This window comes from Schistocerca cancellata, chromosome 2 (genome assembly GCF_023864275.1).
Source record: "Schistocerca cancellata isolate TAMUIC-IGC-003103 chromosome 2, iqSchCanc2.1, whole genome shotgun sequence".
NCBI lineage: Eukaryota > Metazoa > Arthropoda > Insecta > Orthoptera > Acrididae > Schistocerca > Schistocerca cancellata.
In genome coordinates, this window is record NC_064627.1 from 284,825,002 (window position 1) to 284,850,752 (window position 25,751).

The 25,751-nt window shown below is 44.6% G+C and overlaps 1 protein-coding gene across 1 annotated transcript in view; it reads left to right on the plus strand.

The window, feature by feature from the left end:
* Positions 1 to 2,449: 2,449 nt before the first annotated feature.
* LOC126161627 (dehydrogenase/reductase SDR family member 11-like) overlaps positions 2,450 to 25,751 on the plus strand; it is a 65,954-nt gene continuing 42,652 nt past the window's right edge. The window contains exon 1 of the mRNA XM_049917586.1: positions 2,450 to 2,647. Coding sequence (XP_049773543.1) covers positions 2,510 to 2,647 — 138 coding nt within the window. The 5' untranslated portion in view covers positions 2,450 to 2,509. The remainder of the gene's footprint in view (positions 2,648 to 25,751) is intronic.

Here is a 25,751-nt window from a genome sequence, read left to right on the forward strand (position 1 = left end):
GCAACCACATAGCTGTACTTAGTTTCGTCCGCCGATATTTGTGCGAGGACGAACTGGCTTTCTAACTGGGCAAACCACAATAGAGGATTATGTAACTAGAATGGTGGAGGTTTTATCATCACCCTGTTAATTGCACTGCTGGCTTCAGTGCGAGACTGGCGAATCGATCATTATCGTGCTGTAACGCGCGCGACGCGGCTGGCGCGGAAGTTACAAACGTGAACGTTGCGGAACTTCGTTAAACGCTGAAGCCGACGCGGATGTTACGTAGTTCGTCGGGGTCACCAAATGTGGGTGTTGGAGAAAACAGTTCCTTTATTCCCACATATATTTAGCAATAATTTAACACTACACACATGAATGAATTTTGTAGACATGAACAGCACGGAATAACTAACAAAAGCTAAGTCAAAGAATAACTACACTCCTGGAAATGGAAAAAAGAACACATTGACACCGGTGTGTCAGACCCACCATACTTGCTCCGGACACTGCGAGAGGGCTGTACAAGCAATGATCACACGCACGGCACAGCGGACACACCAGGAACCGCGGTGTTGGCCGTCGAATGGCGCTAGCTGCGCAGCATTTGTGCACCGCCGCCGTCAGTGTCAGCCAGTTTGCCGTGGCATACGGAGCTCCATCGCAGTCTTTAACACTGGTAGCATGCCGCGACAGCGTGGACGTGAACCGTATGTGCAGTTGACGGACTTTGAGCGAGGGCGTATAGTGGGCATGCGGGAGGCCGGGTGGACGTACCGCCGAATTGCTCAACACGTGGGGCGTGAGGTCTCCACAGTACATCGATGTTGTCGCCAGTGGTCGGCGGAAGGTGCACGTGCCCGTCGACCTGGGACCGGACCGCAGCGACGCACGGATGCACGCCAAGACCGTAGGATCCTACGCAGTGCCGTAGGGGACCGCACCGCCACTTCCCAGCAAATTAGGGACACTGTTGCTCCTGGGGTATCGGCGAGGACCATTCGCAACCGTCTCCATGAAGCTGGGCTACGGTCCCGCACACCGTTAGGCCGTCTTCCGCTCACGCCCCAACATCGTGCAGCCCGCCTCCAGTGGTGTCGCGACAGGCGTGAATGGAGGGACGAATGGAGACGTGTCGTCTTCAGCGATGAGAGTCGCTTCTGCCTTGGTGCCAATGATGGTCGTATGCGTGTTTGGCGCCGTGCAGGTGAGCGCCACAATCAGGACTGCATACGACCGAGGCACACAGGGCCAACACCCGGCATCATGGTGTGGGGAGCGATCTCCTACACTGGCCGTACACCACTGGTGATCGTCGAGGGGACACTGAATAGTGCACGGTACATCCAAACCGTCATCGAACCCATCGTTCTACCATTCCTAGACCGGCAAGGGAACTTGCTGTTCCAACAGGACAATGCACGTCCGCGTGTATCCCGTGCCACCCAACGTGCTCTAGAAGGTGTAAGTCAACTACCCTGGCCAGCAAGATCTCCGGATCTGTCCCCCATTGAGCATGTTTGGGACTGGATGAAGCGTCGTCTCACGCGGTCTGCACGTCCAGCACAAACGCTGGTCCAACTGAGGCGCCAGGTGGAAATGGCATGGCAAGCCGTTCCACAGGACTACATCCAGCATCTCTACGATCGTCTCCATGGGAGAATAGCAGCCTGCATTGCTGCGAAATGTGGATATACACTGTACTAGTGCCGACATTGTGCATGCTCTGTTGCCTGTGTCTATGTGCCTGTGGTTCTGTCAGTGTGATCATGTGATGTATCTGACCCCAGGAATGTGTCAATAAAGTTTCCCCTTCCTGGGACAATGAATTCACGGTGTTCTTATTTCAATTTCCAGGAGTGTATATCACTGCACGTAAATTAACACTTCACGGAATGTTTATGAAGCACTGTACACTTTTAGGGATCGATTGTCAGAAATAGGTAACTACACAACTCTCTTTCACAATAAATGTTATCTCTGACCGACATATTACTTTGGACTTAACTTTCGTCGTACTGATTTGCAGTTATTACTAAAATTTTTGATAGGTAATTAAAAATAACCTTTCTATCTTTCTAGCTTTATATCATGACATACTCAGTAATTATTGAATTTGGGGTTCTTCAAAACTTTAAGTGTTATATTATTGTCAAAGTTGTCGTACCTGTCAGGATAACACTTCCCTACTTTAAATTATCATGACATTCTTATTTGGGTTTTCGGGTTTCTTAGTTATCGAGAGCATCTACTTTGTCGATAAAGGAAAGCGACATAACGATGCGTAGCAGAATTCGCAATGTTCAACCGTTCTGTCAGGCAGCGGTACCAATGGCCTGCGCGCCTGGCGAGCGGCGCTGCGCGGTCACGTGACGTTGGCGGCGTAGTCTGCTGTGGAGTGGGGGTGGGAGGAGGGCGGGACTGCGTTACGTCCGCGCTCCGTCCTCAGCACTATAAATATCATCCGTCGATGCTAGGGGAGACACTCAGCACCAGACAGCAGCAGCAGTAGACAGCAGCATCAGACATGGGCATCGAGAAGTACGCTGGCCGCGTTGCCCTGGTTACTGGCGCCAGTTCCGGCATGGGCGCCGCTATCGCTCAGGAACTGCTGAAGAACGGTATTCATGTGGTCGGCCTCGCCAGGAGGGTGGAACTGATCAAGGTCAGTCTGTGGAACACTCCTAACTAGATTTAGGCCCTTCCTGAAGAATACCAGACACTTTGCAACAATTACTTTCGGAAGGCACTCTCTTATATCTTTACGCTGGAGGGGCTATTCACTATATAAACAATTTCCGTATATTGTCACGATAAATTCGTAGCTAATCCATTAGCTTTCCAGCAAGATATGCTATAGTTCAGCTGGCCGCGGTGGCCTAGCGGTTCTAGGCGCTCAGTCCGGAACCGCGCGGCCGCTACGGTCGCAGGTTCGAATCCTGCCTCGGGCATGGATGTGTGTGATGTCCTTAGGTTAGTTAGGTTTAAGTAGTTCTAAGTTCTAGGGGACTGATGACCTCAGATGTTAAGTCCCATAGTGCTTAGAGCCATTTTGCTATAGTTCATCGTTTTCGAGAAATGTATAGCAAACTTTTTACACATAGTCGACAGTAATAGACGATCACCCACCGCAAGATTTATAATATCTACAAAATTGTCAACGCATTCGTGGCCACTTGTTGACAAACTGCTTGTTGGCTTCTGTTTTGGGTTCGTCAGCCGACGTTTATTTGATGATTTTTCTGACGTTTCGCCTGCACGAATGGCTGGCATTGTCAAAGCTTCACCCTCCATTGCTGGTGGTGCACTGGGGTCGAGGTCGCCACATCAGATTATATGTACTTGGCCCGCCAACGTCCAAGGGTTTCTTCGTGGTCATTTCCAGTGCGGTTCTCCTCTTGCTACCTGCAACGGTCGATTGATGCAGTACGGGAGTCCAGGATCCGTTCAATTTGAGGCTTTCCTCTTTCTTGTTGAAGTTATTCTCATGTTTTTGTATTTCTGTAGCTTCTCTGAAGAAGTGGATTTTATAGAGTTTCTCTACAGCCAGAACTTCCGTGTCGGCGAATTTTACTATGTGGTCGGCCTCACACAGTGCGTGCTCTGCCACGGCTGATTTCTCCACCTGCCCCATCCTGCAGCGCCGCTTATGTTGTGTGATCCTAGTGTTGACATGCTGCATGTGACAATTTTGTAATTCCCCCAGAGAGGCACAATTAATGTTTATATGATCACTACAGTAAGTTAGTGTGAGGAAGGCTCCACTAATAAATTTCAGAATGCACTCTTTCACAATTCCATTGTAGAAGATATTGTTCATCTACATCTACATCTACATGGATACTCTGCAAATCACATTTAATTGCCTGGCAGAGGGTTCATCGAACCACCTTCACATTATTCCAATCTCGTATAGCGCGCGGAAAGAATGAACACCTATATCTTCCCGTACGAGCTCTGATTTCCCTTATTTTATCGTGGTGATCGTTTCTCCCTATGTAGGTCGGTGTCAACAAAGTATTTTCGCATTCGGAGGAGAAAGTTGGTGATTGGAATTTCGTGAGAGGATACCGTCGCAACGAAAAACGTCTTTCTTTTAATGATGTCCAGCCCAAATCCTGCATCATTTCTGTGACACTCTCTTCTATATTTCGTGATAATACAAAACGTGCTGCCTTTCTTCGAAATTTTTCGATGTATTCCGTCACTACTATCTGGTAAGGATCCCACACCGTCCAGCAGTATTCTGAAAGAAGACGGACAGGCGTAGTGTAGGCAGTCTCCTTAGTAGGTCTGTTACATTTTCTAAGTGTCCTGCTAATAAAACGCAGTCTTTGGTTAGCCTTCCCCACAACATTTTCTGTGTGTTCCTTCCAATTTAAGTTGTTCGTAATTGTAGTACCTAGGTATTTAGTTGAATTTACGGTTTTTAGGTTAGACTGATTTATCGTGTAACCGAAGTTTAACGAGTTCCTTTTAGCACTCATGTGGATGACCTCACACTTTTCGTTATTTAGGGTCAACTGCCACTTTTCGCACCATTCAGATATCTTTTCTAAACCGTTTTGCAGTTTGTTTTGATCTTCTGATGACTTTAATAGTCAATAAACGACAGCGTCATCTGCAAACAACCGAAGACGGCTGCTCAGATTGTCTCCCAAATCGTTTTATGTAGATAAGGAACAGCAAAGGCCCTATTACACTACCTTGGGGAACGCCAGAAATCACTTCTGTTTTACGCTATGACTTTCCGTCAATTACTACGAACTGTGACCTCGCTGACAGGAAATCGCAAATCCAGTCACATACCTGAGACGATATTCCACAAGCACGCAATTCACTACGAGCCGCTTGTGTGGTATAGTGTCAAAAACCTTCCGAAAATCCGAAAGTACGAAATCGATCTGAAATCCCTTGTCAATAGCACTGACAACCCAGTCATGTACACACGGTTTATCACGATACATCCGTATTTATTCCTATAGATATGCATCAAGAGAATCGACAGTTCATCATTCCTGAGACATGTATGGCAAATACGAACACACTGTCCTCGGCAGAGAATGATTACCAAATCTCTCCTGTGTCGTCATGTTGCATCTGTCTATCGTTCTAGTTCCTCGACAGATGCCCATTTACCTAAATGTTTGTATTAAGATTACCTGAATTTGTTCGCAAGAAAAGAAATAAAATAGAACTAAAATTTTTCTCTGCTGTGTAGTTAAAGAAAAATGGCTCTGAGCACTATGGGACTTAACATCTGTGGTTATCAGTCCCCTAGAACTTAGAATACTTAAACCTAACTAACATAAGGACATCACACACATCCATGCCCGAGGCAGGATTCGAACCTGCGACCGTAGCAGTCGCGCGGTTCCGGACTGCGCGCTTAGATCCGCTAGACCACCGCGGCCGGCTGTAGTTAAAGAAAATGAACTAAAGCTGTTATAAAGTCACTATAACATTTAATTAAATTTCTTGTAATTAACGTTGTTAGTTTTCATCTAGAAGCAAGATTACAGAAACTGCTTGAATACACCCACCCTTCAGCAAGCAACTTAAAATTACCTGAGGGAGTGACATGGCGGCCTCTAATTCACTGTTCTTGAGCCTCCAAAATGTACACCAAATCCTTAAAAATCAGGCTACCGACCTTAAGGAGCAGATATTCGGCTCTTGTAATCGATTTCGATTCTTTTTATGGGCCACCACATTCCTTCTCAAACCCACCCTAAACGTATTACCATAATCACAGTGTTCTTTTCAGATAGGAAATCATACGTGACGTGCCATAGTCATGGTGGAACACACACACACACACACACACACACACACACACACACACACACACACACACACACACACACACACACTAAAACTACATCTCGCACACTCGCCTCCACGGACGTAAATTTGTGTATATTTCACCTTATTATAGAGCTATTATTCTCCTTTTCACCGTATCACAAAAAAATGGTTCAAATGGCTCTGAGCACTATGGGACTCAACTGCTGTGGTCATAAGTCCCCTAGAACTTAGAACTACTTAAACCTAACTAACCTAAGGACAGCACACAACACCCAGCCATCACGAGGCAGAGAAAATCCCTGACCCCGCCGGGAATCGAACCCGGGAACCCGGGCGTGGGAAGCGAGAACGCTACCGCACGACCACGAGATGCGGGCACCGTATCACAGTTTGGGGATTGAGTCTCTTGTCACCTTCCATGATCAGGACTGCTGGACGTGTTTCCCAGGGTGATGATGATGATGTTTGGTTTGTGGGGCGCTCAACAGCGCGGTTATCAGCGCCCGTACAATTTCCCAACCTTTGCTCAGTCCAATTTCGCCACTTTCCTGGATGATGATGAAATGATGAGGACAACACAAACACCCAGTCATTTCCCAGGGTATTTTCAATGTGCTGTTCACCGATCGCGGAGTATAATTCGTCCCTGGACAGCGGACTCATTTTTTGGGAAATTTCTTCGTGGTATCATTTATTTACTGGTTTCCATATCCAAGATGGTATTAAATTGCAACTGTTTCATTAAGTTCCGTAAATGTTATGTCTAAGTACTCTTCCAAGGCTCATTTCAATGCTACAGAAAATATACATAGCTTCATTACAAAAAGTAGTCGCTGTTAGAATTCGGCAGCTGTAAACGTTGAAACGACTGTTACAAATTCGGCCCATTATTAGTGTGAAATCCACTATTTTTTCGAACGCAATTTTAAATTTCTGTTTAGAAGCTTTCACTTTTGCGGCTTCCAGAGCATTAATTTTTTTCCAGTGCGATGCACTTCATTAACTGTACCAGTTAACAGGCTGGTCGATGTCTCAAAGTTTTTGATAGCGTGAAGCAAAAAACTGAAATTTTCAGTTATGTAAGACAATTCATCTTTTGGTGTACTGTCATAGAGCAAGTTCTGAGGAATTTTAGTTGAAGAAGAGTCATCATTATTTAATTCGCAAATTACCGATTTAAAATTTTCAAAATTGTTTGCATAATACACTGCTGCTTCCAACCAAGTCCCCCAACCAGTAACTATGGGTCTAGGTGAAAGTGCAAGATGTGGATTTTTGGCTCTGAACAAATCAATTCTTGATAGCGCTTTGACAGTTACCTTTTTGCCATTTGAGACCAATTTGTCCACTTTAGGATACAATGTACGTATCTGCTCACATACTGTGTGTAAACCAAGTACTATACAAGTTACGTATATCATGTGAAGTTACGTGTATCGTATGTGGGAAGCTTACAGAGAGGCTTTCGGCTGCCTTCTCCATATATGGAGCAGCATCCGTAAGTAAGAGTAGAACCCTATTAAATTTCACCCCATTCGGCCACAACTACTGCAGAGATTCGTTGAGTAAGCGAGCCATTGTTAAATGAGTCGATGCTGATATTTCTTTATATATCAATAGAAAACAAAGCTTGGAAACTATTTCATCATTTTCTAGCACACCTCGCACAACATTTCCCACTTTGCTACCTCTACAGTCAGATGATTCGTTAAAGCTTACCCTTTTTTTTTTTTAATTTTCACCTTCTGTTCTGATCTTACTTAGCATTTATTCGTGACAGGCAGGCACATACAATTTTCTTAATGTTGATGCTTCTGGTGTTTCAAAATTTGTGTATTTCGTAAGAAAATTTCTGAGCGCTGGACTTCTCAATTAACATATAGAAATATCACACGAAAGAAAAGTGGTGCATATATCTGCGCAATATTCGGAACTTTTTGAAACTAGAGTGTGTGAATAGGAAGCTGCTTCACCTAAAAAAAGCTTGGCTAGAAGTTGTACGTGAAAGGATTGTTCTTTGTTTAATACCTGCTAAATACTGTAGTACTTGAGATCGCTGGTCTGCGCTTACTGAGTTCCCACATTTCTGACAGAATAGAATTCTCCCACTGCTTGTAAAGATTCAGCAACATATAGCTGCAAAGGAGAGCGAACATTTGAATTTACTTTCAACATTATACCGTCAGTCACTTTACTTTAAGATACCATACTTGCGTATTGTATAAACGCTTTGCTTTAAACAAAACAAGAGAAACGAAGACTGTTGAGTACATTGCGTCAGCCATCCACATCATAAACAAGAATTCCCCTTTCATACAGCCAGTCAGCACGTGTAATAGAGGTCACTTAAAACACAATACGTTTACGAATGAGGTTCGTTCAGACTGCGTTCTCGTAATACACTGACGGAAAAAAAATCGCAACGTCAAGAAGGAGTTGTGCGACATGAACTAAAATTGGTATGCGTGGTCCTACATCTGAAAGATTATGTCTCTTCAAATTTCAAACCAGTCGCATAAGAAGGCGCTAATGGCGCCACTATGAGGATACGTATCAGGTTTACTTCAAATATACGCTGTAACGGTCGTGAGCGTTAGTTATGTTTGAGACTGGACATGGTGAGTTGATGTTAGTCGAGAATGCCTTTAAGGCGACGAAGACGCCATTCTCCTGGAACCGCAAGACCGCTACGGTCGCAGGTTCGAATCCTGCCTCGGGCATGGATGTTTGTGATGTCCTTAGGTTAGTTAGGTTTAAGTAGTTCTAAGTTCTAGGGGACTGATGACCTCAGCAGTTGAGTCCCATAGTGCTCAGAGCCAGCCAACGCCATTCTCAACACCTCACCGAGTTTGAACGAGGTGAGAAGCTCCATGTTCCTTCTACGATATTAAAGAAAGCTTGGAGGGGAAGTAGTCACTGTACATGATTGCTGGCAGGGGCATCACGAGAATTTGGGTCGCAAGATGCAGGATTGAGGACTGCCACGTGGATTTACCGAGAGGGAAGACCATAGTGTTCGGCGTATGGCTGTGGCGCATGTCCTGTGCCTCCGGCAGCAATTTGAGCAGCAGTTAGCACCACAGTGCCAACGAACTGTTACAAAACAGTTACTCCACCGTCAACTCAGAGCCAGACTCCCTGTAGCGTGCACTGGACTGACCCCAAACCACCGCCGTCTGCGACATCAGTGGTGTCAAGCGAGAGCTCATTACAGGTCAGGGTTTGAGGTCTGTTGTGCTTTCTGATGAAAACTGGTTCTGCATAGATGCCACTGATGGCCATGTGTTGGTTAGGAGGAGTCCCGTTGAGAGCCTGCAACTAACCTGGGCGCTAGACACACTGGACCTACACCTGGAGTTATGGGTCTAAGATGCGATTTCGTACGACAGCGGAAACACTCTGACGATTATCCCACGCACCCTGACTTCAAATACACTCCTGGAAATGGAAAAAAGCACACATTGACACCGGTGTGTCAGACCCACCATACTTGCTCCGGACACTGCGAGAGGGCTGTACAAGCAATGATCACACGCACAGCGCAGCGGACACACCAGGAACCGCGGTGTTGGCCGTCGAATGGCGCTAGCTGCGCAGCATTTGTGCACCGCCGCCGTCAGTGTCAGCCAGTTTGCCGTGATATACGGAGCTCCATCGCAGTCTTTAACACTGGTAGCATGCCGCGACAGCGTGGACATGAACCGTATGTGCAGTTGACGGACTTCGAGCGAGGGCGTATAGAGGGCATGCGGGAGGCCGGGTGGACGTACCGCCGAATTGCTCAACACGTGGGGCGTGAGGTCTCCACAGTCGTTACACATACTGCCAAATGCATTGAGGTTGGCGAACATCATTTTGAGCATTTACTGCAGTAATGTGGTATTTACATGCGTTCTCAGAAATGATAAGTTCACAAAGGTACATGTATCACATTGGAACAACCGAAATAAAATGTTCAAACGTACGTACGTTCTGTATTTTAATTTAAAAAACCTACCTGTTACCAACAGTTCGTCTAAAATTGTGAGCCATATGTTTGTGACTGTTACAGCGCCATGTATCACGAAGCGAAAAAAGTGGTCCAACTAAAACATTCATATTTCTTTACGTACTACACGAATATGTGATAAAAATGGGGGTCCTATTTTAAAAAAACGCAGTTGATATCCGTTTGACTTATGGCAGCGCCATCTAGCGGGCCAACCATAGCGCCATCTGGTTTCCCCCTTCAAGCTAGACAAGTTTCGTTCTTTGTAGTTTCTTCGTTTGACGGTTATTTCGTGAGATATTGGCCTGGTCACGATCAATGGTCCACCCTGTATAGCGATTATCAGTCGGAAATGCGTAATAATAAGCATAAAAATAAAAGTGTTCTGCTGTTTACAGGTGACAAGCTACAGATTGCGTAGTAGATCTAAAGCTACCAAATTAACAACCAGAAGCCTCATGTGAGACATGTAAACGTATACGAATTTATCCACCTTATTCCCAAATTTACTATGAATGTTCAACTGTATGTGAATTCCTAAGGGACCAAACTGCTTAGGTCATCGGTCCCTAGACTTACATACTACTTAAGCTAACTTATGCTAAGAACAACACGCACACCAATGCCCGAGGGAGGACTCGAACCTCCGGCGGGAGGGGCCGCGCAGTCCGTGACATGACGCCTCAAACCGCGCGGTCACTCCGCGCGGTTTTACTATGAAACCAGAACTTTTAGACTTATCGAAAACGAACAATTTCAACTCAGCGATAGATGTCTCAACTCCGTGCAGTATTCAAACTAATGTAAAATATTTGACAATAATCATTCATTTTACAAATATAAGTATTTTGAACCAAAAGTTTCTTTTAGAAGTTAACAACAATAATTTAGAAAGAATATAAATAAACCCACTGAACGACAGTACAAAAGTGCTGAAGCATATCTGAATCAAAGCAAAACTACAAATGTGTCTTGCAGAAGATAGAATTCCACTCTAAGATAAAAGTTATTAGGGTATGCCATTTTTTCTTCAATATGCGAATGAAAGGACGGAAAATCTGTAGCACTGGTACGACGCAGTCTTCGCTTTGTATGTGTAATTGAGAGTTGTTCAGAGTAGCGAAGAGAAGCGTTGCGGTTTACTAAGAGCAAAAGAGAAAGAAAAAGAGAAAGAGAGAGAGAGAGAGAGAGAGAGAGAGAGAGAGAATAAAACAAGCACGTGGAAGAGACACAGGTTGGCGCGGTACGTGTAGTCCTGACCGCAATGAAAATGATACGCGATTGGGTGGGGCACTAGTGAGGCGAATGGGTGAAAAATGGACCAAGGAAGTTGCTTTCTGCATTACAAGGCATTAAAAAAACGAAAAGAAAACGAAGTAGAAGATACACAAATATTAGAAGAAAACTGGTCAGGTGCTAGTAGTACTCGGTACAAAGATCATTACGTACCATTATATAGACAGTTCATGCTATTCCGGGATTAGAGAATCTCGACCATTTTTGCCTGTTATCGACGTTGATACTGGCAAGATATCGGTGTGAGGTATTCCAAGATTTCCAGGAATGTTTTAATTTCAATAATATAAACGTGACCTAAAGTCTTGCAGGAGGCAGGTGACCATTATTATGATAATCAGTAGTCCTCCATTCAGACTGGCTGGGTCGCGATAGTAAAAGTGAAACATCAGACTAGGAAGGAATGACTTTATTACTAATATGGCGCGTATCGGAATTTATCCATCATCAGATATCCAGGGGCGATTACTGCACATAGATATGGCTTTTCAAGTTGTGTGTGAAATAAACTTTCGCAGACCATTGGCACACAATCGGTCTGCACACAACACTACTGACTGTTTTACTTTCAAGTTTGTCATCGGATAGCAATTGACAAAAGAAATACACTCCTAGAAATGGAAAAAAGAACAAATTGACACCGGTGTGTCAGACCCACCATACTCGCTCCGGACACTGTGAGAGGGCTGTACAAGCAATGATCACACGCACGGCACAGCGGACACACCAGGAACCGCGGTGTTGGCCGTCGAATGGCGCCAGCTGCGCAGCATTTGTGCACCGCCGCCGTCAGTGTCAGCCAGTTTGCCGTGGCATACGGGGCTCCATCGCAGTCTTTAACACTGGTAGCATGCCGCGACAGCGTGGACGTGAACCGTATGTGCAGTTGACGGACTTTGAGCGAGGGCGTATAGTGGGCATGCGGGAGGCCGGGTGGACGTACCGCCGAATTGCTCAACACGTGGGGCGTGAGGTCTCCACAGTACATCGATGTTGTCGCCAGTGGTCGGCGGAAGGTGCACGTGCCCGTCGACCTGGGACCGGACCGCAGCGACGCACGGATGCAGGCCAAGACCGTAGGATCCTACGCAGTGCCGTAGGGGACCGCACCGCCACTTCCCAGCAAATTAGGGACACTGTTGCTCCTGGGGTATCGGCGAGGACCATTCGCAACCGTCTCCATGAAACTGGGCTACGGTCCCGCACACCGTTAGGCCGTCTTCTGCTCACGCCCCAACATCGTGCAGCCCGCCTCCAGTGGTGTCGCGACAGGCGTGAATGGAGGGACGAATGGAGACGTGTCGTCTTCAGCGATGAGAGTCGCTTCTGCCTTGGTGCCAATGATGGTCGTATGCGTGTTTGGCGCCGTGCAGGTGAGCGCCACAATCAGGACTGCATACGACCGAGGCACACAGGGCCAACACCCGGCATCATGGTGTGGGGAGCGATCTCCTACACTGGCCGTACACCACTGGTGATCGTCGAGGGGACACTGAATAGTGCACGGTACATCCAAACCGTCATCGAACCCATCGTTCTACCATTCCTAGACCGGCAAGGGAACTTGTTGTTCCAACAGGACAATGCACGTCCGCATGTATCCCGTGCCACCCAACGTGCTCTAGAAGGTGTAAGTCAACTACCCTGGCCAGCAAGATCTCCGGATCTGTCCCCCATTGAGCATGTTTGGGACTGGATGAAGCGTCGTCTCACGCGGTCTGCACGTCCAGCACGAACGCTGGTCCAACTGAGGCGCCAGTTGGAAATGGCATGGCAAGCCGTTCCACAGGACTACATCCAGCATCTCTACGATCGTCTCCATGGGAGAATAGCAGCCTGCATTGCTGCGAAAGGTGGATATACACTGTACTAGTGCCGACATTGTGCATGCTCTGTTGCCTGTGTCTATGTGCCTGTGGTTCTGTCAGTGTGATCATGTGATGTATCTGACCCCAGGAATGTGTCAAAGTTTCCCCTTCCTGGGACAATGAATTCACGGTGTTCTTATTTCAATTTCCAGGAGTGTATTTTTTCGAGAGGTATAATTACAGACTGACGATTTTCGTTTTTTTTCTTTGATTTTACTGTGAAACCTTGCTTCTTCCCGTATTTCATGATGCTAAGCCAAGGGGAAGTACCCTATAGGTTTTGATATGTGAGTTCGCGGGTATTAACACGAGTGACATAAATGGCCGTATCTTTCGATTATATTGACTTAGAAGTTTCAATGTTTTACACAGCCAAAGAGTCACATACCTCAGTATGTAACATCAGTTTCAACTTGATACGTTAGCCCGTTCCAGAGAAAAAGGGTTTCAACAGCCGGAGAGACAGACAGACGGACAACAAAGTGATCCTACATTTCGTTTTTTACCGATTCAGGTGCGAAACCCTTAAAAAACAGTGGCATCATTAATGTGTGCAGACCACGAGAGCAGTGCATGGAAAAATTTAGAGTCGTTTATCCAGTAGTGGATGTTGTTGTTGAACGTTATGGTAATCTGGTAGCAATGATAACAGATTTACCATTTAGAAGGTTCAGTCGATCAGAGGCAAGGGATGCAACGTGCGGTATTTGATATTATGCCCACAAAGCTGTAGATCTGCGACCAAATCCGAAATTCTGCCTTCACTACAGCCACATTAAGGGTGCAGCCGCACTGCGCACCGGGCCGAGCCAGTATGGGATGCACTGGAGCTGCCAGCACCCAGTCGGCACAAACACGCCGCCGACCAGGGAGTTCACTCTGAGCGCTGAGAAAGGGGCAAAATCAGCTTCTCTGATTTCCTTGCTGTAAAAACACTTGCAGGTATATATCACTACGCCACATCGTTTTATGAACTTATTTTTTCTTAGAGCCTTTACGTTCCTTGAGAAGTAAGAAAATGCGTAGTTTTCATTTCGCGTGATCTTTTAGTTCTGTAAAGTTTCTAAGTCGTTTTTGAAGAAAGGAAGCAATTAAAAAACATGATTGTGTCCACTTCGTCTATCTATTATGGATGTTGGCGTCCACACGATGCGTCTTTATTATGTGAACCGCACTACATAAGTAACTTTGCGCTTAATAATCCCGTCCACTGCTTTATGTTTCCTATTCAAGGTATCCTTCTTCGACTTTTTCTTCTTTTACTCTCACTCTTCCCTTCTATTATCAACTGTAGAAGCATATATTTGCCGTTCCATAAAATTCGTCCGAAGTACACTACTGGCCATTAAAATTGCTACACCAAGGAGAAATGCAGATGATAAACGGGTATTCATTGGACAAATATATTATACTAGAACTGACATGTGATTACATTTTCACGCAATTTGGGTGCATAGATCCTGAGAAATCAGTACCCAGAACAACCACCTCTGCCGGCCAGAGTGGCCGAGCGGTTCTAGGCGCTAAAGTCTGGAATCACGCGACCGCTACGGTCGCATGTTCGAATCCTGCCTCGGGCATGGGTGTGTGTGGTGTTCTTAGGTTAGTTAGGTTTAATTAGTTTTAAGTTCAAGGCGACTGATGACCTCAGAAGTTAAGTCGCATAGTGCTCAAAGCCATTTGAACCATTTGAACCACAACCATCTCTGGTCGTAATAACGGCCTTAATACGGTTGGGCATTGAGTCAAACAGAGCTTGGATGGCGTGTACAGGTACAGCTGCCCATGCAGCTCCAACACGATACCACAGTTCATCAAGAGTAGTGACTGGTGTATTGTGACGAGCCAGTTCAAATGGGACTTAACTTCTGAGGTCATCAGTCCCCCAGAACTTAGAACTACTTAAACCTAACTAACCTAAGGACATCACAAACATCCATGCCCGAGGCAGGATTCGAACCTGCGACCGTAGCGGTTGCGCAGTTCCAGACTGTTGCGCCTAGAACTGCTCGGCCACTCGGCCGGCAAGAGCCAGTTGCTCGGCCACCATTGACCAGACGTTTTCAGTTGGTGACAGATCTAGAGAATGTGCTGGCCAGGGCAGCAGTCGAACATTTTCTGTATCCAGAAAGGCCCGTACAGGAGCTGAAACATGCGGTTGTATATTATCCTGCCGAAATGTAGGGTTTCGCAGGGATCGAATGAGGGGTAGAGCCACGGGTCGTAACACATCTGAAATGTAACGTCCACTGTTCAAAGTGCCGTCAATGCGAACAAGAGATGACCGAGACGTGTAACCAATGGAACCCCATACCATCACGCCGGGTGATACGCCAGTATGGCGATGACGAATACACGCTTCCAATGTGCGTTCACCGCGATGTCGCCAAACACGGATGCGACCATCATGATGCTGTAAACAGAACCTGGATTCATCCGAATAAATTACGTTTTGCCATTCGTGCACCCAGGTTCGTCGTTGAGAACACCATCGCAGGCGCTCGCGTCTGTGATGCAGCGTCAAGGGTAACTGGAGCCATGATCTCCGAGCTGATAGTCCATGCTGCTGTAAACGTCGTCGAACTGTTCGTGCAGATGGTTGTTGTCTTGCAAACATCCCCATCTGTTGACTCAGGGATCGAGACGTGGCTACACGATCCGTTACATCCATACAGATAAGATGCCTGTCATCTCGACTGCTAGCGATACGAGGCCGTTGGGATCCAGCACGGCGTCCCGTATTACAGTCCTGAACCCACCGATTCCTTATTCTGCTAACAGTCATTGGATCTCGACCAACGCGAGCAGCAATGTCGCGATACGATAAACCGAAATAGCGATAGGCACCATCCGACCTTTATCAAAGTCGGAAACGTGATGGTACGTATTTCGCCTCCTTACACGAGGCATCACAACAACGTTACATCAGGCAACGCCGGTCAACTACTGTTTGTGTATGAGAAATCGGTTGGAAACTTTCCTCATGTTAGCACATTACAGGTGTCGCCACCTGCGCCAACCTTGTGTGAATGCTCTGAAAAACTAATCATTTGCATATCACAGCACCTTCTTCCTGTCGGTTAAATTTCGCGTCTGTAGCACATCATCTTCGCGGTGTAGCAATTTTAATGGCCATTAGTGTATTTTTACCAATTGAAGGAAGCTATTTAATTTAGCTATATAGAAAATACGGAATATTCTTTTTCAAAACCTTTCTACACTTGTAACGCTTTGAGGGATGAAATAGTGAAGGCAGCAGAGGATCAAGTAGGTAAAAAGACGAGGGCTAGTAGTAATCCTTGGGTAACAGAAGAAATATTGAATTTAATTGATGAAAGGAGAAAATATAAAAATGCAGTAAATGAAGCAGGCAAAAAGGAATACAAACGTCTCAAAAATGAGATCGACAGGAAGTGCAAAATGGCTAAACAGGGATGGTTAGAGGAGAAATGTAAGGATGTAGAGTCATATCTCACTAGGGGTAAGATAGATACTGCCTACAGGAAAATTAAAGAGACGTTTGGAGAAAAGAGAACCACTTGTATGAATATCAAGAGCTGAGATGGAAATCCAGTTCCAAGCAAAGATGGGAACGCAGAAAGGTGGAAGGAGTATATAGAGGGCCTATAGAAGGGTAGTGTAGTTGACGACAATCTTATGAAAGGGAAGAGGATGTAGACGAAGATGATATGGGAGATATGATACTGAGTGAAGAGTGTTTGACAGAACACTGAAAGACCTAAGTCGAAACAAGGCCCCGTGGGGACACCGGTGACGTGCTAACATGAAGAAAGTTTCCAACTGACAAAACTCTACCGTCTGGTGAGCAAGATGTATGACACAGGCGAAATACCCTCAGACTTCAAGAAGAATATAATAATTCCAATCCCAAAGAAAGCCGGTGTTGGCAGATGTGAAAATTGCTGAACTATCAGCTTAATAAGTTACAGCTGCAAAATGCTAACGCGAATTCTTTACAGACAAATGGAAAAACTGGTAGAAGCTGACCTCGGGGAACATCAGTTTCGAATCCGTAGAAATGTTGTACACGTGAGGCATTACTGACCCTACGGCTTATCTTAGAAGATAGATTAAGGAAAGGCAAACCTACGTTTCTAGGATTTGTAGACTTAGAGAAAGCTTTTGACAATGTTGACTGAATACTCTCTTTCAAATTCTGAAGTGGCACGGGTAAAATACAGTGGGCGAAAGGGTATTTACAATTTGTACAGAAACCAGATGGCAGTTATAAGAGTCGAGGGGGGAGAATGGGAATCAGTGGTTGGGAAGGGAGTGTGACAGGATTGTAGCCTATTCCCGATGTTATTCAAACTGTATATTGAGCAAGCAGTAAAGGAAACAAAAGAAAAATTTGGAGTAGGAATTAAAGCCCATGGAGAAGAAATAAAAACTTTGAGGTTCGCCGATGACATTGTAATTCTGTCGGAGACAGCAAAGGACTTGGAAGAGCAGCTGAACGGAATGGACAGTGTCCTGAAAGGAGGGTACAAGATGAACATCAACAAAATCAAAACGAGGATAATGGAATGTAGTCGAATTAAGTCGGGTGATGCTGAGGGAATTAGATTAGGAAATGAGACACTTAAAGTAGTAAAGGAGTTTTGCTATTTGGGGAGCAAAATAACTGATGATGGTCGAAGTAGAGAGGATATAAAATGTAGACTGACAATGGCAAGAAAAGCGTTTCTGAAGAAGTGAAATTTTTTAACATCGAATATAGTTCCTGAAAGAATTTGTATGGAGTGTAGCCATGTATGGAAGTGCAACGTGGACGATAAATAGTTTGGACAAGAAGAGAATAGAAGCTTTTGAAATGTGGTGCTACAGAAGAATGGTGAAGATTAGAGGGGTAGATCATACATCTAATGAGGAGGTATTGAATAGAATTAGGGAGAAGAGAAATTTGTGGCACAACTTGAGTAGAAGAAGGGATCGGTTGACGCTTGGTAGGACATGTTCTGAGGCATCAAGGGATCACCAATTTAGTATTGGAGGGCAGCATGGAGGGAAAAAATCGTAGAGGGAGACGAAGAGATGAATACACTAAGCAGATTCAGAAGGATGTAGGTTGCAGTAGGTACTGGGAAATGAAGAAGCTTGCACTGGACAGAGTAGCATGGATAACTGCATCAAACCAGTCTCTGGACTGCACAGCACAACAACAACAACAAACTCGTCGTATTAAACTGCTGAGCAATACTGATTGTTGGTTGGTCCTGTATTGTGCTTCTGAAGAGTGAAACTTTAATCGTAGTGAAATGCTAAATTTGAAACAATAGAAATGGATCTAAGTAAATCCAAAAGAAACTAACTGCGTACTCAACGAAAATTACTCAACTGAAACTGAATACTGAAGTACGTTCTGAAAGTTACATAACATGAAGTTCAATATCTGACTTGAAGTATCCACAAAATATAATACTGCCCAATGAGTGATTTACTCAAAAGGAAGAGCTTCACAAATTCAGCAGGTGAATTACGCATTGGTCCACCACTAGCCATTATGCAGTTGATTTAGTTGATAGAGTTGATAGAGTTTGGCAGGCACGCAAACAAGCAGTAGGAACGCTTACGAAGTGCAGGCGGGTACTATCTTGCTGAAATGTGACCCCAGGATGTCGTGGCATTAAGGGCAACAAAACGGGGCGCAGAATATGGTCAACGTACCGCTGTGCTGTAAGGGTGCCGCAGATGACAACCAAAGGGGTCTTGCTAAGAAAAGAAATGGCACCGTAGACCATAACTCGTGGTTGTCGGGCCGTATGGCGCGATAGTCTGGTTGGTATCCCACAATTCTCCGGGTCGTCTCCAGACACGTCTTCGGACTGGAATGTCATTGATAGGAGTAGAATTGTCTTCAGTATGAGCCCAGCTTCGAAATTATCCTTGATCACCGGTCTGAGGTGCCACTTCTTTTCATAGGAGGACCCCTTCGGTTGTTATTCGCGGCATCCTTACAGCATAGCGGTACGTGGACGAAATTTTACGACCCGTTTGCTGCCCTTAATGGCACTCATACAGCACAGCGGTACATTGACGATAATCTACGCCCCATTTTGTTGCCCTTATTGGCTCGCCGTCCTGGGCTTACATTTGAGCAAGATAGTGCTCGCCCGCACACTGCGAGACTTTCCGCTACTTGTCTTCGTGCTTGCGAAGCTCAACTCTGGCCAGCAAGGTCGCCGGATCTCTCCCCAATTGAGAACTTTAAGAGCATTGTAGGCATGGCCCTCCAGCCAGCTCAGGATTTTGACAACCTAACACGACAGTTGGACAGAATTTGTCACGATATGTCTCAGAAGGACATCCAGCAAACGCGTCAGTGCCAAACAGAATAACTGCTTGCATAAGGGCCAGAGGTGGACCAACGCATTCTTGACTTGTTCAGTTTTTGAAGCTCTTTCTCTTGAATAAATAATCCGACTTTCTCATAAATTAAGGATAATTGCAGAATGTGGGGCCAGACAACGTGGCACTACACAAAACTGGCGCTAATAGCATAGGCACATAGGGAACACACACGACACAGTTCTGTAAGACCACGGTATTGGTGATAAGTTCAGAAAACAGTCCCGAAACACATGTGCTACAAAACGCCACTGTTTCCTGCGCATGTACCTCGACATCAATATGGGATATGATCACCATGCACACGTACACAGGCTGCACAACGGATTGGCATACTCTAGATCAGGTGGTCGAACAGCTGCTGGGGTATTGCCTGTCATTCTTGCACCAGTGCCAGTCGGAACTCTTGAAGTGTACTAGGGGTTTGAAGACGTGCAGCGATACGTCGACTGAGAGCATCCCAGACTTGCTCTATGGGGTGTAGGTCTGGAGAACAGGTAGGCCACTCCATTCGACTGATATCTTTTGTTTCAAGGTACTCCTCAACGATGGCAGCTCGGTGGGGCCATGCGTTATCATCCATCAGGTGGAAGTTGGGACCCACTGCACCCCTGAGCCGGCCAGGGTGGCCGAGCGGTTCTAGGCGCTACAGTCTGGAACCGTGAGACCGCTGCGGTCGCAGGTTCGAATCCTTCCTCAGGCATGGATGTGTTTGATATCCTTAGGTTTATTAGGTTTAAGTAGTTCTAAGTTCTAGGGGACTGAGGGCCTTAGAAGTTAATCCCATAGTGCTCAGAGCCATTTGAACCATTTTTTGCACCCCTGAAAAGGCGGACATACTGGTCCAAAACGACATCCCGATACACCTGACCTGTTATAGTTCCTCTGTCAATTATATGCAGGAGTGTACGTGCACCAATCATAATCCCACCCCACACCATCAAACCACGACCTCCATACAGGTCCCTTTCAAGGAAATTAAGGGGTTGGTATCTGGTTCCTGGTTCACGCCAGATGAAAACCCGGCGAGAATCACTGTTCAGACTACACCTGGTCTCGTCCGTGAACATAACCTGGGACCACTGTTCCAATGACCATGTACTGTGTTCTTGACACGAGGCTTTACGGGCTCTCTGTGACCAGGGGTCAGTGGAATGCACCTTACAGGTCTCTGGGCAAATATACCGTCTCTGTTCAGTCGTCTGTAGACTATGCGTTTGGAGACAACTGTTCCAGTGGCTGTGGTAAGGTCCCGAGCAAGGCTACCTGCAGTACTCCGTGGCTGTCTGCGGGCACTGACGGTGAGATATCGGTCTTCTTATGGTGTTGTACAGTGTGGACGTCCCGTATTGTAGCGCCTGGGCAAGTTTCCTGTGTGCTGGAGTCGTTGCCATAATCTTGAGATCAGACTTTGTGGCACACAGAGGACCTGTGCCGCGACCTGCTGTGTTTGACCAGCCTCCAGTCGCCCTAGTATCTTACCCCTGATAACGTCATTAATATGTATTCTTTGAGCCATTTTCAACACACAGTCACCGTTAGCACGTCTGAAAACGTCTGCACACTTAGCCTGAAAACGACTGCACACTTAGTCGCTGCACCGTACTTTGACATGCACCAACACACCTCTGCGTATGTGGATTGCTGTTAGGCGCTACCGTGCGACGGCCGCAGGTCAAATGCACTGCATGGCCATTCGCCGAGGTGGTTTAAACCCGCAAACCTCCCACCGAGCTTTGTTTCACCATGTATCAGCATTATCCTTAATTTATGGGCATGAGTGTAGTACATCACTTCAACCGACTTCCGGCGTGTTCCGATAATTCCTTGGTGGTGCGTCGTTTCTTTTTTTTTTTTTTGTCTGTCTTATAGTGTATTAAAGCATGGTCAAATTCACATAAATCTTCAACAATACAAACGTATTCCATCTAAACACACACAGGCCTTGCAGCAGCCCCACTGACAGTATTAGATAGGAAATCACTGAATCCTCCAACTGCTGGCTCACATTCGTAGTGAATCGCAACTAGAAGGCACGTGAGTCTACAGCCAATGTTTTCGTCAAGTACCACAGGCACGATACTTTTCATGTGCACTGCTGCTCAAGAGGACACACCACAGCGACTGTCCACTTGAGTATATTAGCACAGCCACCTCTGGAGCCAAGACGCAAGTCGCCGTCCATCTACTCAGAACAGGAACCCATGTCCGCGCATTGGCTGCTAGCTCTGGCCCGACTCAAGCACCCTGTGCCACTGTTGGCCACGCGAACTTGTGAAACGTCCCCTTAGAAAAATTATACATGACTGTGCTTAAACTGACACACAGTATTTTTAGCGCAACGCAATCTGACTTTCAAAAATCCCTACAAAATAATGGCCCTGACTAACATTGACCTATACCTTTCACAGATCAGTTACCTCACCAACAATCTTCGTTACTCGAACTACTGCAATACAACGAGCGCCACTACTGCCAGCTAAACAAAAGATTCAAGCTACTGAAGGCACAACTACTGATAGGCATAGTTAGCAAATGAAAGATTTTGATAGAGAACGAACATTGTATTTACCTTAATAGTCATAATATATATAGCAATTTTGACATCCATTCTTACAAATATCAAAACTCCGCCATTTCTCTCCCCACATCCACCACTGCTGGCGGCTCACCTCCAACTGCGCAATGCTACGTGCTGTTAACATCCAGCTGCCCAACACTACAATGGCAGACAACAATGCAAACTAGCCACAGACTGCACACAGCACAGCTAGTGATTTTCATACAGAGCGCTACGTGGCGTTACCAATAAGAAAACATAAACAGCCTAGTTACATAGCCCCCATGGTCCCCACAAAAAATTTACAAACTGTTTTGGGCACTGGCCAATACCTATTTGTTAAAATTTTTCACAATTACAATAACAAAGAAATCAAATGCACACACTTATTGGTACAATGTTGGTCAAAAGCTAAAATTTTCTCAGAGTCCATAAAAACAGTCCTGATCGTTCATCACAGTAAAATAGCAGTGTTTTTCTCAAAGTCCGAGCAGTAAAAGAAAATGCACACGGAAGTATTGGATTTCCATGCAGTCTTGAAGAAGTAGTGTTGTCCTTCCAACGGAAAGACAGTGCTGACTCTTGACATGCAGACAGGTAATGGGCCACTTCAGAGCAAACCCACAGCAGAGTCAGTCGAAGTTTTGAAGAATACTGGTAGGTAGGTCATCACAGAGCAGACCCACTGTAATACTGGTAGGGAGTATGGTATTGGTGGGCCACCAGAGGTGCAGACCCACTGCAGTCCTTGTAGAAATAATGGTATTGGTGAGTCATCAAAGGTGTAGACCCACTGTAGTCCTTGTAGAGATAATGGTATTGGTGGGCCATCATAGATGCAGACCCTCTGTAGTCCTTGTAGCGATGGCTAGCAGCCATCCGTTGTGACTGTGCAGGTGCACAATCACCATCAAAGAGTCTTGCGGAGAATATGGCAAGTCCATAAACCACCACTTGTGCACTCACAACGCCCGCATCTCGTGGTCGTGCGGTAGCGTTCTCGCTTCCCACGCCCGGGTTCCCGGGTTCGATTCCCGGCGGGGTCAGGGATTTTCTCTGCTTCGTGATGGCTGGGTGTTGTGTGCTGTTCTTAGGTTAGTTAGGTTTAAGTAGTTCTAAGTTCTAGGGGACTTATGACCACAGCAGTTGAGTCCCATAGTGCTCAGAGCCATTTTTTTGCACTCACAAAGTTTTTGGAATTGTCCTTAAAACCAGCAATGCTGTTAATCAGTCCGTTGCTGAATTATTAACACACATGCAAGCACTAATAGTCCCAACTTCCCACATATTGTCCATATACTATGACCAACAGAAACGTGTGCAGTGAAATGTAACTTACAAGTTACTTAATTTTATGAACTGGTGTCAATTACAAATTTATAACATAAGAATACAATAAGAAAGGCACAAAATACATCATTAAAGAACATAACAATACAGATAACATTTGTAGTAATACGGGCTTTACAAAAGAATCGAAATAACATATACATCAGTGTTACAGGAATTATGACATAAGTACATACATAAAAGATCAGAATAACTTTCGAAACATCAACCCTACACATGAGCATTAAAACAAAACAGAACAAATAATGTCTAAACATCTTTACAAAGTAAATAACATAGTATTAGAAAAATTCTACAACATAACATCAGCTAAACACATAAAGACAGGAAAAACACAAATACACAAGTGTACACAAACACATAGAGGGATAAGACAAAAGGAAAGGACAGGGTTTGTTTTACTGCAGTATTTTGCATGGAGATCTCCCTTCGTTCATCATTATTCTTAAAAAGTTCTATCTAAGCCTGCTTTCTGTATTCTGTTCACATCCTCTTTCAAAAATAGTTTTTCTCCACTGTACACTACTTTTTTGGCCAAACCATTTTCTTATAGATTCTCAATGCATTTCTTCCAATTCATCATAGTTAGTTCCTCATATAGTCTACCCTCTCTTAAGCTAACTTAAATCTACTGAGCTCAGATATATATACCAAGGGACGAGGCAATGCAGCAGCACATAACAAATTAACACAAACAGCAATGACAAAAAAATGGAAATTGGCAAAGCAAGCAGCAGTAAATATAATAACTTATATCTAAACATGACAAACCCACAAGCAAAAAAAAAATATTACAGTAAAGATGGCCATGTGTAATACCTATGTCAGATCTTAACACTAGAGTGATGCATCACAAAATCTTACTCTGCAAGAAAGTCACCAAGTTGTTAAAAAAATTATTTATGCAATTCCTTTGAAGGGAAATGTCTATTTGTGCTCTCTTTTCTAAGAAAGTACATCACAAACGTATTCTTTACTGGGTCTGTAGACATTTTTTTTAACCAATGCTGCAGTGCAGCTAGAAACTAGATATTAAACGAAATGAGCAAATATATATATAAAGCAACATATGAAACGTCATTCACTAGGCAAATGGCGTCTCCAAAGACAAAAAAAATCTCTCAACTAGAAAGACAATAGATGTAAAATGTTTCTCATCATTTCATTAGGCATTTCAGTAAATATCATAAATTAAGAGCTCCACAGTGTAATCATATGTTTTCAAGTTTGAGCATGTCGTAATTGCGAAGATTTCGACAAAGAAATGGCAATAGCGAGGATAATGGCCTCCTTTTTTCTCCACCTGTGCCTCTTAAAGGCACACACTAATTGCTTTTATCCAGGCGACTGTTGCGCAGCTGGGTGCCGACGACGCATTACGTGAAGGTCATTTAACTTTCTTACCGAAATATTTACAACACCAGTTTGCACTACAGTGACAGTCTCATGTTAAAAATTTCACAGGTCGAGAATTTGCATTGCAAATGTGTAGAAACAAAATCCTGTGAATATAACAGTGTCCAAAAAATTTTCGCCAGCATTGTGATACATTCACGCATTTACACACATTTCGTAACTCTTTAAAGTACGATTCTTGGTTTCCATCATCCTTTTTCATAAGTCAGAGTCCCTAACCACTACTCCTTATTCCTTACCTTATTACACATATACATATTCATCAACACGTCTTCAATATTTCATCATAATAAATACATAGCATAATCAGATTCCTCATGTAGCGTCATCTCATTGACCATAAACATACCTCAACAGCATAATACACATCATCGTCGTAATAATAACATCATAACAGATGAATCACATCTCAAAATCGTCGTAGCTTTCTGAATATTTTAAAACCTAAAAAAAATTCTCTGCTCATTTCAAAAGTGTCATCTACCTCAAACATACTTAAAAAAATCATGATCCCATACAAAACACATCATTCAAAGCTCTCATAATATCACAATGGTTCCGAAAAATATGAACAGTTCACAAAGTACAGACGAAATACAATTTCGTAAGTGTGAAGTTATCCAACTGTGTAATTGCGTAAACATGTGTCACTGATGTAGTAAAAAAATGTTTGTTTCTCTGTTAAATAATCAGATAGTTGTGTAATTTGTGTGCTAGAGAAATATGGTACCGATGTGTAAAGTTGTAAAAGCAAATACCATATTAGCTAGGGCTCCTTGTGCTTGCCAAACACATGGTACACAAAGTAGGCGTGTACCCCCTGAAGATTAATGTAATTATACCCTCAGGTGTTACCAATTACAGCAATGGAATGAAATGTATCACGGAAAACCTTTGTATCATTGTACTTCAAATATCTTTAAAAATAAATGTTTTAAGTGCAAAATTAATCACTCAAATACGTGTACTGTAGCGCTAAACTGTGCGTCTTGTTGCAAGATAATCTCTGTGGAAGTGTCGTAGTTATCGTCCGCCGAAAGCTAAGTTCTGCAGAAGTCAATGTACTTACCTACTGATAAACAAAAGTGAAATGCTTTGCATATAGATATCTCAG